This window comes from Hyperolius riggenbachi, chromosome 2 (genome assembly GCF_040937935.1).
Source record: "Hyperolius riggenbachi isolate aHypRig1 chromosome 2, aHypRig1.pri, whole genome shotgun sequence".
Classification (NCBI taxonomy): domain Eukaryota; kingdom Metazoa; phylum Chordata; class Amphibia; order Anura; family Hyperoliidae; genus Hyperolius; species Hyperolius riggenbachi.
Window position 1 is genome coordinate 358,369,145 of NC_090647.1, and position 20,701 is coordinate 358,389,845.

At 42.5% G+C, this 20,701-nt stretch overlaps 1 protein-coding gene across 1 annotated transcript in view; it reads right to left on the reverse strand.

Annotated features, from left to right (window-relative positions):
* The window catches only part of LOC137544477 (transcription factor ETV7-like), a 50,136-nt gene extending 29,841 nt beyond the window's left edge, over positions 1–20,295 (reverse strand). Inside the window, exons 1-4 of the mRNA XM_068265564.1 lie at positions 20,046–20,295; positions 7,480–7,609; positions 5,000–5,164; positions 416–538 (exon numbers count right to left, since the gene is read on the reverse strand). Of these exons, the coding sequence (XP_068121665.1) occupies positions 416–538; positions 5,000–5,164; positions 7,480–7,609; positions 20,046–20,093 (466 nt within the window). The 5' untranslated portion in view covers positions 20,094–20,295. The remainder of the gene's footprint in view (positions 1–415; positions 539–4,999; positions 5,165–7,479; positions 7,610–20,045) is intronic.
* Positions 20,296–20,701: the final 406 nt, after the last annotated feature.

Genomic DNA, 20,701 nt, shown 5'->3' on the forward strand with positions numbered 1-20,701 from the left:
AAATTATGCAAATCGGCCCAGCGGGGCCTGAGATATCCTCCTGCGCAGGTTACCCCGAGCTGAGCTCGGGATAACCGGCAAGGAGGTTAAGGGGTAGAAAGCCCTAGGTCCTCAAGTGGTTAAGCTAGCTGCAACCTATTGTAATGTGGTTGTGCTACACATGAGGTTGTTTTTCCTGAATTCTACTGCTATCAGTTGAATACCAAATGCATTCAGTCATTTTAAGGACAAAAGATTGTTGGTAGTGGTGAAATGTGTTAACTGAAATTCTAACATGGGAACTTGCCTTAGGGTATTTAATACAGCTCCAACCAGCAAACATAAAACTTGAACAGTCTGCCTTTGTATATACTGTACAGCGGTACATCCTGTACACAGAGTACCTTAAATACACAACATAACATACACAACTTACTTATACAAGACTGAGTATGAGGGTGGTCATATGTCCTTATCACCTTTTGAAATAATTCAGGATGGCTAAGTAAGCCTTGCCTGTGATTCATAATGCACCGTAGCAATTCATACAAAACATCACCTGAAACATAACGAAAGGTACATTAAAGAGTTCATATACATAACACACACGCAGTTACAGATCTACAGAATCAAAATGCTGCTGTAGGCACTGGAGTTGTTGCTCCCCATAATTCCATTGGTCTACCATTCATCTATGGCATATATAATATAATTATATAATCTATCCTATATATTAAAACCCCTGCGTCTCTGCGTCCTCTGTGTGTGTGTGTGAGTGTGTGTTTGTGTGTGTGTGTGCGTGCGTGTGTGTGTGTGTGTGTGTGTCTGCTTCCAGACTTAAAGGGGTTCTTTCGCGAAAAAAGTAGGCAGTTAAAAAATGTGACAGATGACAGGTTTTGGGCCAGTCCATCTTTTTAAGGGGGATTCTCAGGGCTTTCTTTGTTTTCAACAGCATTTCCTGAACAGCAGTTTAACTGCCAACATAGTAAGATGCCAGCCGGCCTCCCTAATCACTTGCACACTATTATGTCAGTTAGATTTTGCAACTGTTGTTCAGGAAATGCTGTTGAAAACAAAGAAAGCCCTGAGAGTCCCCCTTAAAAAGATGGACTGGCCCAAAACCTGTCATCTGTCACATTTTTTAACTGCCTACTTTTTTCGCGAAAGAACCCCTTTAAGTCTGGAAGCAGACACACACACACACACACACACACGCACGCACACACACACAAACACACACTCACACACACACACAGAGGACGCAGAGACGCAAGATGGACTGGCCCAAAACCTGTCATCTGTCACATTTTTTAACTGCCTACTTTTTTCGCGAAAGAACCCCTTTAAAGGTTTGCTGTCTGAGAACCTCATTTCATTTTGGGAAATTTCTTTTTCCAACTGCCAAGCAAGCAACATCTCCCTGTGTGCATTGAGGGCTGGTGCACACCGAGTGGCTTTTTCAGCGTTTCTGCAGCCGCTTGCGGCTGCGGATACGCTTGGTCAATGTATCTCAATGGGGTGGGTCACACCAGAGCGGGAGGCGTTTTGCAGAAACGCATACTCCCGGGGTGAGGCATTTTTTGGATTGTGGATGCGTTTCTGCCTCAATGTTAAGTATAGGAAAAGCGCAAACCGCTCTGAAAAACGGCAGTTCAGAGCGGTTTTGCAGGCGTTTGTGTTACAGAAGCTGTTCAGTAACAGCTTTACTGTAACAATATCTGAAATCTACTACACCAAAAACGCTTCACAAAACCGCAAAATGCTAGCTGAAACGCTACAGAAAAATAAGAAAAAGCGTTTCAAAATCTGCTAGCATTTTGCAGATCTGCTAGCAGGTTTTGGTGAGCACCAGGCCATACTGCAGACAGTGGTGGAGGACGGGCGAGTGTGACGCATCTGTGCTCGTGTTGTGGTGGGGGGCCTAGCACCAATTTTTAATGGGCGGGCTTTTTTACTAGTATATATATATATATATATATATATATATATATATATATATATATATATATAAAATCGGATGTTTGTGTGTGTGTGTGTGTGTGTGTGTGTGCCACCATCATTGGAAGACACCTTGACCGATTTCAACAAAACTTGGTATACAGATCCCTTACTACCTGGGATGATATGTTCTGGGGGTCTCGCATCCCCCCTGCACACCTGGGTGGAACCACAAACAGCCAATTAGATTTCAGCCATTCACATCAATAAAATTTTTTTCAAAGGCTGCTATTCTCACAACAATAAAGCCAGAGTCCCCAAACTTGGCACAGTTGGTCACTTGGTGACGGGTGGAGCATAAAACATCCAATCAAATTTGAGCAATTAATTTTCAATGGGAAAATGTAAGCAGCAGCCATTCCTTAAAGTGACCCAAACCAAACATTTTTTTTAATTCAAAATATTTAGTTGCACCACTCTGACATATACAAAGATAAATAAACACTCCTTCAATCTTATGAGCATTTCAGTGCATGCTTTTCACCCTTCTCTTTTCATAACTAGGGTTATACAGGTGGCAGCCATTACTTCTGAGCTTAGTAGGAGGTTTTAGATTATGGGTGTGTTTGTCATCAGCTACCCTCCCTCACAGGGGCGTCATCTATGTGAAATCTCACACAAGCTGAGATCACCTCCCTTGTGACATCATCAGTAGCAGCCTGTGTTTTGTTTTTGTTTTTTATCTCCTCCACCAGTCTGCCGGATTCTGTCCCGGCAATATGAAAGGAAGGGAGGGGTTCCTCCAATAAACGTAAAATATTTTATATTTGTCATCATGCAGCTGTAAAAAGGCTGCTATTTATTATTATAATTTTTAGAAAATAGATTTTATTTCTGAAAAATTGTATTTTTAATTTGGGTCCACTTTAACAGTTAATGGCAGGGTTCTCAAACTTGGCACACTTGTACACTGGGTGACTTGGATTAATTTTCAGAGAAGTGGGTGGAGCCTACAACAGTCAATCAAAATTCACCTACTGATTTCTAAGGGGAATATTTAAACTGCTGCCATTTTTACACTGTTAATGGCAAAGGCCTCCAGCCTGGTACAATTGGTCATTGGGTGACTGGGATTCAAACTCATTACAGAGGGCAGTGCCACTAACAGCAATTCAGATTTCTTTGCTAGATAAACTGCTTCCATTTACACATTTTTGATGCCAGGAATTTGAAAGCTCACAAACTTGGTCATTGAGTGACTGTGTGTCAAGGTTACAAAAAGTGGGTAGACTCAAAAAAGATTTCACAGGGAAAATGTAAACTGAAGCCATTCATACACTTTTAATGGCAGGGTTCTTATACTTCGGACAGATGGTCATCGGATGACAGATATTTATATTCAGGAAAATGGGTGGTGCCTACAACAGTCAATCAAAATTCCCCTATTAAATTTCAAGTGGAATATTTCAATTGTTTCCATTCTTACACTGTTAATAGCAGAAACCTGGTACAGTCGGTCATTGGGCGACTGGGGTTCAAATTCGGAAAAGAGGCCGAAGCCACAAACAATTATTGATGCAGAGGAACCCGAACGTTCACAAACTTGGTCATTGAGTGTCTGTGTGTTAAGGTTAGAAAAAGTGGGCGGAGCCAAAAACAACCAAATACATACCCGGGCAACGACAGTCACCAGCTAGTAGATATTATATAAACCAGATACAGGGAAATAGTTTTCAGCCAACATAAACAGAGAATTATGCTGGTCGCGTACAGGGCCTTATTTACTCCTTACTCCTTACTTACTCCACAAGAAATTGTGGGTTGCATAGAGGGCCTTGAGAAAATATGCATGGTCAGGCTACAGCCAGGATTAGCACAGTTTCCCTGTTGAACTCTGAATGCAACGTGAGTTTTATTTTTATTCAAGTATTGTTTTTGTGGTGGATGTTTGGCCAGCTCGACCCATTAATATAGCCCTGGCTATGCACAGACTGATAAAGGTACTCACAATAAGGACTGAGTAACTTTTTCTTTCTTTAGAATTTCATTACATTCAAGTCTTTATGTTGGGAAAGGTATAGGCCCAATAATCTCAAGAAGATGAGATTCAAGTGTGACTGAATACTGCATGTTTTGCATTCATTTTAGTTTTCATTTGTGAATTTGCAAGAAAAATATATTGAAATGTGATATTCATTAATGTACCACACAGAAAACTTTATTAACTGGCATGGCAGGAAATGGGATGTCGAGGGTGTCCAGCCCAAGTATAAGCCTGTATCACAGTTCAGATCTGCACTTATCACTTGATAACAAGGTGATTTTTACGCATACAGGAAAAAAAGGCACCTGGAAAAAAGGGCACAGAGGATTGCCACTAGTAGAATATTTGCTAAAAGTAGCGATTTTCTACTACTGTTTTATAATAGTAAAAAATTGGTAATATTTACAGATATTTTACTATGGCTAAACCTAACATTACTCACACACAGAACCCTCCCTTTACCCATCCCTAAGCCTATTGCTGGGCATACACGGCTCGATGCCCCCTTATCAATCGAGCCGCTGATGGCTCGATTGATAATATCTGACGTGTCCGATCGCCGCAGGGTTCGATTCCGCGCTCGATTCCCGCAGGCGGACAATATCGGCGAATCGAGCGGAAGATAAGAAGCGCCGGCAGGGACGAGCGGGAATCGATTCGGGTGCACCCGCGGACGAGCGGGGACGCGGCGGGAGTCGATCCGGCAGCTAATCGGCCGCCGGATCGACCCGTGTATGCCCAGCATTAGACCAACCCTAAGACCTAAGACCCCCCCCCCCCATGGTGGTGCCTAACCTTAAGACCCTTCCTGGTGGTGCCTAAGCCCCCCTGGTGATGCCTAAACCTGTGATTTGTGTACATTTCAGCGCCAGGAGGCAGCCGTGGCACTGCACCCACATTTCTGTTGCTTGCTTCTGAATGTGGCTTTTATAATAGGTGCCTATGGCGGTGTCGTTTTTTTCAAAAGGGCTCCTGCACCCTTTTTTCCTGCTTTGGATTTCTACAGCTATAACATTTCTACAAAGCAGAGACTGTTACCTGAATTTGGTGATCTAGTTTTAAAGTCTTCCTTTGTGAGAATACACAGGGCTCTTCCATTCAGGACAAACTTGCTGTCATCTGTTTTACTTAGTGAGTATTCTTCTTCCGCCCATCTCAGCCACTGGATAACATCTTCCTTACTCCACAAAGATGGATGGATTCCTGACACCATAGTATAAACTGGTTTAAAGATCATCAGCACCAACACACCATGCAGAATATACATACCGTATACAGTATACTCGCATATAAGCCAACCCACGTATAAGCCGAGGTACTCACTTTTCCCTCAGAAACTAGGAAAAAGTGATTGATTCACATATAAGCCCCCTCCACAGTTGTCAGATGTCCCCCCAGTACAAGTCATTCCTTCTCCCCATAGCCAGATGTGTCCCAAGGATAATACAGGTGTGTCTCAAGGCCCCACTAGATGGCATCATAGATATGAGACGCACAGGAAGAATCCCTGATCATTGCACTGCTGACTCATTGCTTGCACGCTCTACTCCACAAGCCAGAAGATACAGGTAGTCCTGAGCAGCGCACTCTGCACTCTGCAACATGGTGTTGCAGGGGATGGGAAACACGGACATAGCAGGGAGCCAGTAACGAAACTTGGCAGGAACAAAACCTGCCCCACTGACTCTCATATAAGCCGAGGGGGTACGTTTTCAGCACTTTTTTTTTGCTGAAAAATTAGGCTTGTATGCAAGTATATACAGTAATCACTACCTTTATCCTGAAGGGATCACAAATGTTTTCTTTTGCCATGGTTTGCAAGTGAGCTTTTAGGAGAACATACTTGGTAATAAAATGTCTCAAATATTGGAGTCATTTGTAGACTATGAAACATTTCTGGCCTTTATTCTCATACAGCCAAGGCTTTCTATTTCTATTTCAAGTTGGGCTGATTAGGGAATGGTTAAACGTCAGTCAGGTATACAAGTTCTCCTTAGAGATAGCTCATTGTTTTCTATTCAATTTCTCAGTGATGCCTGGAAGAAAGAGACTCTCCCAATACCAACAGCACTAAAACATCACAGGACTCTTCCTTTCTGTAATAAAATGTTATTTATGTTTGTGCCTCTAAGCGCAATATGAATGCTGTAACCAGTGCAAACATTTGGTTACTGCATCTTAGTGAAAGCCTAATTCATAATTCTAATGTGAGGTTTGTATCTCATAAGCAAACCAGTGTGAAGCCTCTGCACCTCTTCTTGGTGTTAATCACTGAGCTTTTCTCTAGTATTATCTTGCATTCCTTATTTTGACCTAAACTACTGTATATAAGGCTCAATTCAATTCACTTTTTCTCCTAACTTTCCTCCTAGGTGATATTTTCACACCTTATTAATAAAATGCCCTTTAAGCCACCAGCAAGCAGGAAATTACTCAAAACAATTGTGACGTTACTTTTTCACCTACTTCTTGATACCTTTTCAATTTGAGAGTGATGAAAAGTTATTTTAAATAGAAGATGAAAAATTATCTCCTAGGATAAAACTTAGGTAAAAAAAAGTGAATTGGATCAGGCCCAACGAGAGATAATTCATGAGATAAACACATAAGGGTTCCTATTCAGTTAACGTTTTTTTCCTGAGTTTTCTCCTAGCCTGTGCCTGAATCTCTTAGGTCAGGTACCACAGCCATTAATTGGTGCAGGTGTGCTTATCTGATCACTAAAAGCATTCAAATTACTCTGTAGACCACCACCACTTCATTACCAGACAGACTTACAAGGGGTTTGCATGGAGAGCTCCTGTGCTCACTGGATGTGTATTTTTGGAGAGGGTGCTGGCCTTCTACCCAAGGCACCCCTAATCATAAGGCACTGATAGCTATAACATAGGGCAACAGACATACTTACAGACTATCTCTTTACTCAGTACCACCCCTATGCTTGGTACATTTGGTGATACTTCATCAACCATTGGCAGTATACAACTCTAGACCTGCCTTGGTTTTATAACCAGACACAGATGATGTTTGTAATCTTAATAGCCAAATAGAAACCAGATTCCATATTTTAAACTAAAGGGGCCCATACACTGAGCCGATTAGCGGCCGATCGCAAATCGATTGACCGATCGATTGATTTGCAGCCTGTTTCGATTGATTTCAATCGATCTGACATGCTGGAAAATCTAGGTCAATCTGTTAAGATTGCTTATCATTTTGCATTGGACCTAATGGAAATCTGATGGCAAAAAATGCCATCAGATCGATTTTCAATAGATTTCATACTGAAATCTATTGGAAATCTGTTCAAAGTAAAAAATGTTCCTAAACACATTAGATAGATCAGAAATCTGATGATCTATCTGGTGCTAATCTAACGAGTGTATGGCAACAGTTCACAGCAAACATTACAGCACATTATTCTCCTATGTCAAAGCTCTCAGCAGAATTCCAAAAGCATTTTTGGTAGATAGGTAAATACCATGATAGGTGTTACATCCCCATGCTTCTACACTTACTGAGACTTCCAGGCACTTTGCATATCACTTCTTCAATGAAAGAACAGTGTGTTCGCCGGTGGTCTAGTAGCCGTAGCTGAAACTGTGAAAGCCCCCAGGACTTCACTAAACTGTTTTTCAATGGTCTCACCTGTTGCAATAACATATAATTAAAGATGGTTATCAGACTTAACATATTACTTCTTATTCAATTTCTGTGCATGTATTATGCATACAAATAAGTATAGTGTGAAAAGACCCTAAGATTATGCTCTCCTCTGAGACCCCTCTGTTAGAAGGACTACAGGAATGCACTAGATCTTGGGGTGCTGCCCATATGCCTGTGTCACTCGGCGTGTAATACTGCTGCAATCCCAACTTCTAGCTCAGATATAACATGGTGGAAGTCGTTTACACGGAATCCATTACGAAGCATATGTGGCACATATGGAGCACATAACCAATGTCCTCCAGGCATGTGCGCATTGCAAATTATGGTACCTCATCAGTCATATTTAAAGTGGTTGTCATGAAAACATTGTCCTGTAGAGCGCAGCTTGGATCACCTTATTATGATGAAACCTGTTGCTCCGCTGAGCAAGCACACCGGTGTGAATGGGACCATTGTCGGACCACCGCAGCACTTCTCTGTGAGTGATTATAACTTTTTTTTTAACAGATACGTTTTATTGAATTTTCATTAATAAACAATACAATTACATGTACAAAACAGCAAATCTTCCCTCTTGAGTGATTGTAACTACCATTATAACACACTACATGGTCCATAGTATGCAGGTTGGTTCAAGCCACAATAGGGCCCCCAGGCAAAATTAACCTGGGGCCCCCTGACACACCCCATCCAACAGAACTGACCTCCCCTTCTCCTAAGGTGGAATAAGGGGCCCCTTCGTTGGTGTCAAATAACCCCCAAAGGCCCCAAGCTGGCTGCCACGCCCCTCCAGGTCTCACCCAACTTATGCCTCTTGCACACTACATGCGATTCAGATTTTTTATACGATATGTTTTTTGATTCTGATTTTTTTTTAAAAACTGCATGCTGCTACATTTTTGAATTGCTTGCCGACCACATCAAGCCGATGGCCGTGGCGGCAGCCCCAGGATCGCCTAAAGCCGATCGGCGTAAAGTCCTGGGGCTTAGTTTTGCTAGGCGGAGCTCAGCTCCGCCTTCAGTCCCCCAGCGGCGATCGCCGCTCGGAGACTCCATCTATTTACCATGTACAGCACTGCGATCTACAGCAGCGCTGTACTGGGGACAGCCGTGTGACACCGTTTGAGTTTTGGCGGTGATCCACTGTCATAGGCTGAAGCCGATCACAGTGATTGGCTGGCGGGAGGAGGGAGGACAGGGATGGGATAAAATAAAATTAAAATGTTAGGGGGGGGGGGGATCACTTGTGTGCTGTGTTGTGCGGCCCTGTAGCTTGGCCTTAAAGCTGGAGTGGCCTATTTTAACAAAAAATGGTCTTGTCTTTGGGGGGGGGGGGGGTTAAAGCCTGTGTTCCTGAAGTGGTTAATGAATCATCAAAAATCGGATCATATGTAGTGTGCAATAGGCCTAACTGTTGCTATGCAGTGCCCCTGCAGGGTCTTTAAGTAGTGCCTCTACTGTTCCAGAAGGTGCACTTCTCTGTTAAGGTGACCACACACCATACAATTTTTTAAATAGCTGTTCAATTCAAGAATTGCAATCAATTTTTCTGACTGATTGTAACATTTCAAAAATTTGACCAATGTACCACACACACGTCTTCAATTTTTTCCCCCAATTGATTGGAAACTCTGAGAAAATTGCTAGGGTATGTATATTAATAAATTGATAATTTAACACACACCATACAATCTTTAGAAAGATTGAAGAAAAATTTCCAGCATTTCGGATTGATAAAAATCGAAAAAAAAAATGGGAAATCCGATCAGATTTTTCAGTTGAATGAAAAAAAAAGGGTTCATATTTTCGGGGAAATATAATCTTATTTATCAAATTGCGGTAAAATCAGATCATTTTATTGTATTGTGTGTGGCCACCTTAAGTCTGTGGCTCTGTGCATGCCTGTCTTAATCCTCTGCTGGTTGCATCTTTTCTGTGACCCATGGCATGTTATTGCCTAATAACATGTGCCAGTGTTCCAGCATTTCAGCATACCCGTCAAAATAGCATACAAATACTTACTGAGCATGTGCAAAGTCATGCAGCCTTTATATTAACACCATAATACACACCAGCAGCACTAACTTTGCAACTAGAGTTATCAGCCAGAAGCCCAGTGAGCGGGGGAGAGTCCTGTTGTGCAATGACTGCATTGCCAGCACGAACAAAGCCAGTTGGTCTGTGCAGTCCAATGTACTGTAGAGTACAAAGTACATTGGAGAGACCAAGCATGCTCTGAGTAAGCCCATAGGCCAGCATAGGAGAGCAAACTCTGCAGGTCAGGGATCAGACAAATGAATTATTTGAAAGATTCAGATTATGCTTCTTTGCAACCATGGCAACAGTACATCAGTGATCTTCATTTCTATGTTTTTATTATTGTAAAAATCATAAAGTTTTTTAAAGTTGGAGTTTCATTTTAAGGAATAGGAACTAAGAACTTCCAAATGGATCTTCGAGTGGGAATTTTCTGTTTCAAAAGGCTAGGCTGCTTTGTTGTTGTACTACACACCCTTTTATAACTACTCAACAGCTCGGGAAAATAGCCTTGCACCTGTGTGTACATATGTCAGACACAGAGAGCTAAAGATTAAAGGGCCGATTTATAAAGATACAAGAATTATAGTGGTAATGTACTGCGGTTATCCTCTGTGATAAAACAATTCTCAGAGCATTTATTGTGGTATTCATAGTACCACAATAAATGAAAGTGCTTCAGAAGACCTTGAATTAATGACTGAAGGGCTTCCTCTGGTGATAGGTCAGTGGCAATGCAGATATAATGAGATGAGAGCAGTACCGGTACTTTTTTTTAAACAATTATTTTCCCCAGTTATAGAAAACGTAGTGGTATCATGTTAGGTTAGCTGATTTTTTTTCCAAGCTATCAATATGAGTTGACAGATTATCCATCTTGAGCCTCCTTTGCTTTTTATAAGTAGCTGTGAGTTTATTGCAGATACCCTTGTGAGCCTGCCAAATAAATAATTTACATTGGTGGTAGAGTAAAACCTAATGTGGCTTCCAGGGGCAAACGCAGGATTTTTAAGGGGGGGGGTTCCTGAAAGGTCCAGAAGCACGTATGTCCCCGAGTGCTTCCGAATACAGGTGGCTCCATACTGCCCATGCACAAAAGTGCGCTGGCGTATTACGGAGCTGCCTATCTTGGAAAGTACTCAAGGACACAAGTGTTTCTGAGTGCTTCTGGTAGAAGCAAATGTGAACGGGGTACAGCGCTGGAACAACTCCCCAAGAGAGGAACAGGAGATAGACTTAGTTTGGACAATTCAGTGGAATATGCTACATAGTTTCACATAGCGCAAGCGATAGCCATATGATGCAGGGATATATGCATCTGCGGAAGATGTCGGCGCTACATAAATACTAAATAATAATATTTTGTCTCACCAGGATTGCACTTTTATTTAGCTTTCCTGTAAGACAAGAACACACAGTCAGCTCTAGGGGAAGAGGGAAACAAAGGTGGATCAGGGAGGGCTGGTGCACACCAAGAGTGCTTCTGAGCGTTTTTCAAATCAACATTGATTTGAAAAGCGCTTGGCTAATGTTACCCTATGAGGGTGTCCTCACAGCAGCGTTGTGATTTTTTCAAAATCGCAGGTATACTGCATGTAGCATGTTTTTGAGCAATTCATTCAAAAATCGCTCTGAAAATCACTTCACAAAATCACACTCACAAATCGCTAGCGATTGCTATTGTCATTTTGGCGTTGCACTAGCCCAGAGAGAGGAGTGGAGAAATTGAGAATTCCCTGAGATGGAGCAGAGAACTAATCTGTATTGAAGTCCCACATCACACAGGCTACTTGCCTGTAATCGGACTCCTGTCCCTGTCAGTCTCTCACACAAGTCAGAAAGAAGCCCTCCTGGAGTCTAGGGACTGTCAAAAACTTTTCAGCTTGTTATCCACACCTTATCCACACATGCAGTCATTATAACAATGGGGAGAGACCAGACAGATGTTTGCCCACAGACCCTGAGTCCAGGCAAGCTCTGCATCATGCTGTGCATATTTACCAGCTTGCCTGCACTCTAATTGCATCATGTCTGACACTTCTGTGCTGTGGAGAGTCCAGGACTCCATAATCATCACTGCAGGCTGCATCTTCTTGTGAGGGTTGTGAGGGAAGCTCGGGTGCCTCTCTCATTCTATTAGCTGGAGGGAGGCACCAGAAGTAAGAAGGGAGGGAGAATGAGGCTGTTTATATTATGCGGGCTTCCCTGGCTGAATACACAGCTCAGTGCAGGGGGGAGGTTCCAGACACCCGGAATAGCCCCCTGAGTTCGCCAGTGGCTTCAAAGGAAAGGAGCGTGAGTTCTCTTTCCCTCTCTCCCTGCTTAAAAATCATACTTCTTTCCTCACACAGCTCACAAATATACTTCACTGAGTCACAGCATGCAGGAGACATGAGGAGGAGGAGGCTGATCTGAGGTGGTAACAGGTAACTAGATGAGCTGTAATACTGCTGAAATATAACTAGCAGGGAGATTTGTATACCCTATTCCTGACTGACTGACTGACTGACTGACTGACTGGCTAGCTTGTGATATAAATTCCAGGCTGCATCTACTTCATAGGTTTCTGTGAGAGGGAGAGACAAAGTTTACAAAGGCATTATCAGTCAGAGAACAGAAGACAATGAACACACATTGTTGTAATCCCTTACTACCATCTGAATAAGATTCTTTCAGCAAGGTGATTATTAAACTATACACTGAGGAGTTCATAGCAACCCCCTGTGCAGAAACACGGTCTAGCTCTTTAAGAGCCCGACACTTTAATATTTAAAACTGACAAAGGATTTTACTGCAGAGAGGCAAAGCTGTGTGAGGAAGGAAATTGCTGCTAGTACTTGTGGTAATGTGTGCTCTAACATACAGCATTTTTTTTAAAAAATGCTTTAATCGATAGTATTCCTTTAAGCATGTTATAGCTCAATAAAGTATATTGTTATCCATATACAGGGGACACTGTTTATTTAAACTTACTGCACGCATTTTTATTTGCATTACTATTGTATTTATCTTCTGTTCTCCCCCAGCCTAACTACCTGCGAGCTGCATAGTGCAGTCACGCAGAGCAGGAAGACTGTTTGGTGCAGCATAGCTGCTCTTTACAGCTTACCATTCTGAGTACCCTTCTCACTCACTTGCTAGTGTGCCTGCCTATCGCAGCAATAGCACGTAGCAACGGGTTGCTATATGCAGAACGGGCAGCTACCCTAGTGTCTATTACCACTCTGAGGAGACGGACAACTCGCCACAAGAAGCCTGGTCCCCAGCTAGTTGCATGCCTCCTTTGCTGGCCTCTCCTATACTGGACTGCCAGCCCTCAGATCAGGTGAGATTATTGCTGCACCAGCCTCCCTTTACACATCAGAGTCCCTGAGTGCGCTCTCCATTTGTGTCCTACAGATCGCTCCATAGTCATCGAGGTGAGCCAAAGAGCAGCACCAACCTCCATGTGGGACCTGACCAATTCGATTACATCGAATTACTGGGTTTTTTTTACTCACGGTGCTAGGAATGTATTATACATTTTATAAAATAAATTATACATTAGGTCCTATAAAAAACAATTATAATGAAAAGCAATTTTAAAAAAATGAACAGAGCACAGGGCAAGGGGCAGGAGGAAAGGGTAGTGATGGGGAAATAATGTTCAGAAGCAGTACAAGAGCTTGGTTCCATACCACTCTACTGCATTGTGCACTCCAAAGCTTGTGATGCAGAAAGAGATATTGGATCAGTAGTACAGTGTCATACTGTGTAAGCCACTGGTAGAAACTGGTTTGGTTTAAACAGATGTCTGCCGGTGCCGGTTCCTTTAATTTGACACCCGGGATCCATTGTGTCTGCAATGAGATTATTGGTAGTGTTCGTCTCAATGCTTTTACTGTTGATTGCCATTGGTTGTGTAAACGCTGTGGTCAATCAAATTTTCCAAGACACTGCATGTCGACTGACTTTACAGTTCCATATCCCCTAGGGGCTAAAAAAACAATGCGACAATGAACCTATGAGAAACAGTGACAAAACGCTTTTCTACTTGACAGCTGAAAGGTGATTGCCATCGCCAAAACGAACCGCTGGTAGCCGGCAATGTGAACCTAAAGCGTTAGATGGCATGTTTTATTGGCTCAGTGGTTCACTTTTGGTGTTGCAATTCAGATTTGGCTGTGGCTTCCAGACACAGAGAAGCATTGGGAACGTCTAACTGAATACAACTTTCTGTTAGATTCAGAGCTCTGTAACATGCAAGTAAAAACAGTCAAGCTATCGACATACCACTGCTAATTAACTTCCTATTGGAAAGTGAAAGTGATTTTATACTGCTTTAAAATGCTGTCTTCAAAACAAATAATTCATATATGTTGTAGTTTTGTTTGGAATCCTAGCTAAATCCATTTGTCTTAAAATATTGTATGTGAAAGTTGCAGTTGCGGTTTAAGGAGCACCTGTCTTTCCATTATCCTTCTTTTCTAAAGCCCCATACACACGCTCAACAGCGGTCTTTTATGCAGCACAATTATTGAACAACTTTTGATGTGAAAAAAGTTGAAACAGCTATAAAAAGTATTTTACTATTGTTCAAAAAGCTGATAAGGCTGATAAGAAATCAATCCAACAGTTGGATCCTTATCAGTCTTATCAGCTTTTTGAACAGTAGCAAAATACTTTTTTTAGCTGTTTCAACTTGCTTCACATCAAAAGTTGTTCAACAATTGTGCTGCATAAAAGACCGCTGTTGAGCGTGTGTATGGGGCTTAAAGCCCAATTTTGTTTGCCAGCTTGTGGCCAAGGGCGGGGGAGGATTGGGTTTCCAGACAGATTGCTGTCTGGAAGACTGTGATTCTTTGTAAGTTCGCCATGTTTTTATTCTACCACCAGGGCACCATTTGAACCTTTGGTATGTAAACACTGATGGCAAACCAGTGCCCAAATGTCTTCTCGACCTTCACTGGGTATTTAGTCCAGCTTCTCTTCATCAAAACATGGCAGGAGCAGCCCTGTACTAGGTGCACCTGACCAGAACGGGTAAGGCAGTGTTCTGATTTCATTGCCAGTGACTCACCAAGTGCAATGCTTGTGTGTGGATGTCACTGCTCTGAATGGACGAGGATACATGCACTGCTGGAGTAATCTTCCAACAAACATGTCATCTCCCAGGATGCATCTGTCACAACATCAGTCATATGACCAGGATCTTTGAAAGCGCAATAATTTTTGTTTTCAATAGTAGTCTATAAACTGAATTGTCTATTCACAATTTTTACATCAGTGGAATGCAGGCGTGCTGCTACATGCCTGGAGTGCATAGAGGACAGCTTTATGCTTATAGAGACTGACAGACAGTGAATCCATTGCAATTTAATGACTGAGGAGCTTCCCTGAAGAGTTGTACAATGTTGTTTTCCTATTAATAGATTTACCTTGGAAGCGTTGCCCTCAGAATTATTTTGGTGTGACTATTGGTCACAGAATTAACTGCTGTGATGCGTGAGTTACCCAGCTTTGGTGTCATGTAGCCGCACGATCTTAGAACAGACAAAATACAAATATGTTTTATGTGCCTCTTCACAGCAATGGAAATTTGCATTGATATTTTCGTAACTTTTCACTTGAGAATTGAAACTAAAGCATTGCGGTTACTGACAATAATGCCGTGCACAGGTTTGAGTTGTGTACTTCAGTAAACAAAAATACAATCAAAGATCACACTGACACGCATTGTCTAGCAGTGCATGCCACTAAAGGAAATGGAGCTCAGTCAGTTCCTGCAGTGTAAAGTTCATTGCCTGTTCAATGTTCAATGTTACTGAACTGTAGTAATGATAAAGACATTACATCACATCACATCACATTAAAGTGCAGGTTTGGGTAACTGCTTTATTTTCAGTTTTGGACAGGAAATGACGGAATGTTTCCTATGAGGATACCGATAACAATACAGACATTTTCACTTGTGGAGTCAGGAAAGAGTATATTTTCTGTTGGGTTATTATTTCTGTATGTGGTTTAATAGCAGAGACTACCTCCCTTTCTTTTCTGTCACAGAAACAAGAAGGGGTGCACGTCATATCCATGCAGGGCAGCCATCAGGAGGGGGGGCAACTGACACTGCAGTGAGGGGCCCAGGGCTTCTGAGGGCCCTGCCCCCCCCCCCCCCCCCCAAAAAAAAAGCTCTGGAAGGGCAGCATGTGCTGGCTGCGGGCCTATGGCTCTATAACCAGCAAACTGCATTCCAGCACTGAGAGAAGAGTGGCATCAGCGCTTGAACGTGAAGAGAAGATGAATGAGCCTGCTACAGGGGATTTTCTATACTGGGGCACCACCTATATCTGGCTACCTATACTGAGGCTGGAACCACCTATACCTAGCTACCTATACTGGGGCACCACCTATACTTGGCTACCTATACTGGGGCACCACCTATACTTGGCTACCTTTACTAAGGGCACCACCTGTACCTGGCTACCTATAGTGGGGCACCACCTATACTTGGCTACTTATACTGGGGTGCCGATAGCTTGCTACCTATACTGGGGGCACCTGTACCTATCTAACCTATACTGGTGCACCACCCATACCAGGCTACCTATACTGAGGCACCCCCTATAGTTGAATACCTATACTGGGGCACCTGCATCTTGCTGGCCTATACTGAAGCACCATCTAAAGCAGGCTACCTAGACTTGGGGCATCTACACCAGGCTACCTATACTGGGGCACCACCTATAGCTGGCTTCTTATACTAAGGGAACTTATACTTGGCTACCTATACTGGGGGCACCTATGCCTGGATACATATACGGGGGCAACTATACCTAGGGCTAGGGCAGAGGGACGAGCTGAGACAGAAGGGGACAAGAGGTAACACAGGGGGATAAAAGAGGCACAGGGGGAACAGAGGCAGACAAAAGAGGCACAGGGAGAAAAGAGATGAGACTGGATCACGAAGTCACACAGCGGGACACAAAAGAGGCACAAACTGAGGTGAGACAGAGGGGGACAAAAGAGGCACAGGAAGAAGAGAGGAGGACCAAAGAGAATGGATAATGGATGAGAGCGGACCTACAAGTCCCTATCTCATTTGTTAACTGGGAGCTACCTGTATTTTGCTAGTACTCACAACATGCCATGGTCACGCCCACTTTTTGCTGCATCACGCTGTGCATGCCGCTTTCTTCAGTGTCGAAACCATGCACATTTTGCTCCACAGCGCACTTCGTGCATAAACACGGGGGTGGGGTGGCTAGTGGGCGGGAACAGCAACCAGTGGGTGGGCCCATGGAGGGGGGGGCCAGGCCTGATGATGTGTGAAGGGCCCCAAAATGTCTGATGGCGGCCCTGTATCCATGCTATATGGATGAGCTGCCATGCCAGCATAATGTAAACCAACACAATGAAGGGGAAAGCGCTTGCTGTACCGCACCTGTGTGCAGCATTGTGTTGAGTGCTACAGCAGAGGACATCAGAACGGCACAATGGAAAATAATGGGTTCATTCTGCACACTGGAATCTGGAACACTGGAATGGTCAACGTGCGCGTTTACAGTTGCAGTGAAGCAACTAAAGCGCCATGAAATTATGGAGCAGGATGATGCTGGTAATGACATCTTGTTACTAAATTTATTTAACGTTTTAGGTCATGTCTGTAATATTAAATATTTTACATGATCTGGTCCTGGGGATTATATCTCCTCCATTTCCTGGTTAGTTTGCAGGGGTCCTGCAGTCAGCCAATCAGCATGGTGAACTGAAGCCACATGGTGATTTGCTGGCTGCAGGAAACCTGCAAACTAACAAGGAAGTGGAGGAGATGCGATCACTGGGACCAGGTAATGTATAACTACACCCCTGCCTACTCTCACACTGTGACTGAACCCTCCCTCTACCTAAACCTAATATTCCCTCTATTGTCTAACACGTAAACACTTCATCCCCATGCCAAACCTTAACCACCCCACCCCCACTGCCTAACCTTAACCACTCCACCCCCGCTGCCTAACCGTAAAGGGGAACTTCAGCCGAAACAAACATACTGTCATTAAGTTACATTAGTTATGTTAATTAAAATAGATAGGGAATATAATCTCTTACCCACCCTGTTTAAAAAGAACATGCAAATGTTTGTGATTTCATAGGGGCAGCCATCTTTTTCATGGGGGCAGCCATCTTTTTGGTTGAAAAGAGGTGACAGGGAGCATGAGACAGTTCCAACTTTCCTGTGTCCTAATCACCTCTCCCAGCTGCCCGCGCTAGGTTTCAAATCTCACATTCAAAATAAAAAAAAATTAAAATTTAAAACAGCAGAATGAGAACAACATCAGAAATCCCATCATGCTTTGCCCAGCATCAGGGGGAAAGTGCCCGGGCAGTTTTCTTCTGTGCAGCTAAAAATGAGATGTGGGTAAGAAAAACAAAGTTCTGATCCTGTGAAACTGTTAAAGAAACACCAAGCCTTTTCAGTGCTGCTGAGTAGATTTTTAGTCTGGAGGTTCACTTTAACCACTTCAACCCAGTACCTAACCTTTACCACCCCTTAACTAAATGTATCTGCCGCCTGCCGAACATTAACCCACCTCACCCCACCTAATCTTAGCTCCCTAAACTTCTCCCTGCTTTCATGCCGCCGTCATTTTTATTGGCACTTGTCCTGCGCCATTTTTATCTGCTCCGTCACTGTTTGTGTCAAATCACAGTTGTACTTCCTGGTTTGTTGCATTTCTATCTAAAGTGCAATGCAATGTCCCAGTGTGAAACGATCCTTAAACACATTGGGCCTGATCCAATTCACTTTTTCTCCTAAGTTTTCTCCTAGGAGATAATTTTTCATCTTCTGTTTAAAATAACTTGTGTACTTGCAACTGAAAAGTATTTTCTTGCTGGCTGGTGGCTTAAAATGCATTTTATTTATAATGTGAAAACATCACTTAGGAGAAAACTGAGAAAAAGTGAATTGGATCACGCAGCTTTGCGCCCATTGAGTTGTTCTTTTATAGGAAAAGAATGTCCTCTTATTTTCACTTTCATCATGACAAACCTCTTAGCTAAGTTTTCCTCTTCTCTCTATATTCACTAGAAAAGTCTTACACAATATCAACTTCTTTATTAAAATAGCTGCCTTATTTTCATACTGTACACATTTCAGCTGTATACTTATATCTTGTAAGAGCTTCACTATATGTTTACATGATTACACCTGCCATCTAGGCCACTCCTCTCCAGCCCCACCACAGTTTATGCCACGCCTACTGATTTAGGTTCACAATGTTAGGAATCTTTTCCAGCCAGTGGAACAAGGAAGTTCAACTCATAGCAGATACCTCAGCATCACAATGAACAGGAAGTGAGGGGCATTTTCCAAATGGAGCACAGACAGCAATATTAACCTCACACTTTATACAGTATCTTCACTCTAACGAATAGACTGAAATTCCAAGTTAAGATTCCCTTCAGTCTCACATAATAAGCAACACTTTTCTGTACCCTCCTTTAGGCCACAAGTAAAAAAAAAAGGAATGTGAAAACAGGGAACACAAAGATGATACAAATGTACACACAAACAGATTCCCTGTACTTAAACCGATAGGAGGGTTCTGTACATGGGGATACTGGATTGCTGAAATCATATGAAAAACACATGCACTCCTTTGCACACAATTTTTTGTTTGTTTAAATGCATGCATTATTCCACAGCAGTTGATGATTTATAATGGGAAGCCACCCATGGTATCTGATATTTTGCTACAAAAAGTACATATTTTTTTCTGCATGCAAAAATCGCATTTAACTGCAAATCGCAGTTTTGATTAATTCCAATCCAATTACGATGTGATTGAATGCTGAAAACACAAGGAGAAAAAACGTAACATGCAGAACTATTGAACATTGCATCGAAATCACATCAAAATCGGACTCACATTGGAATCGGATCGGAATCGCCTGTAGTGTAAAAGACTGGTTTTCCATTGTAATGCGATTTTGCATGCAGAAAAAAAGCGTGGTCCCAGCCTAAAGTTTGCTCTCCTGCCTCAGAAGGACCAGATTTCAGTCAGTCTTTCACATTTGTCCAATCACTGCCTTTTCTTCCATACAGTTAGATGGCATACCGTTTTGGGATTACTAGTCCCACTATAATTTACTTAAAGAAATAGCAACATTTTCAAAATCATACTTACATTAGTAAATATGCAGTCCAAACTATTATGTACCTTCCAGTCCAAACTAGCTTAGAATCTATGCCATGTGATAGCTGAATTGTCTACTAACGTTTCAGTCTGCCAGACACGCTTGCTGCCCTGAAATTCAATACTCCAATAGACGTTTGCACTGTCATGCTGCTGTGGTCAATGTAAAGTCCAAGGCATTTCATAAATCCCTAGCTTACCTTATGGCCAAATGAGGTCTTGTGGTTGCTTTCCCGTGACAGATCCATAGCTGATCACAGAGGAACTGAAACCAAAGTCCTGTCAGTTAGCTGCTGCCTAGTGTATCAAATCCACCTGTATGCGTGAATGGAAGGTAAAAGAAAACAGGGAAGATGGCTTAACTGTGTGGTCGGTGTTTAGTTCTAGTTACTAGGGTGAGTAGTCCATGCCAGGAAAAGTCTCAACCTCTGAACAGACGACGTGGTATGATTCCTGTCCTCTGCTTTGTAAACCGAAAGTTAATGTTTCCTTCTGCTGCAGTGACTGAGGAAGAATTGATCAAAAACGAAAGTAACTTACACCCTAGTATGAAGGAGTGCTGCAGAGAAGGAAATAGGAAAGCTGTTGCCTAGCTAGCATATCATATTTGTTAAATGTGTGGTAAAAACCGCTGTTTGGTGCTAATTATTGCTGTCAGCAAAGATTATGAACGGATGCATCGCTGACGCTATCTACAATATTATGGAAAGAACATCTTGTAGAGCAAAATTATTTATCCAAAAGACAAAGAGCGCTCCACACATACAGCAACGCCTACCACAAAGATTTTATGAGGAAAATAATTCTTTTGCTTTATCTTTTTTAATGGGTCCCCTGCAATTGCAAATGAACTTTG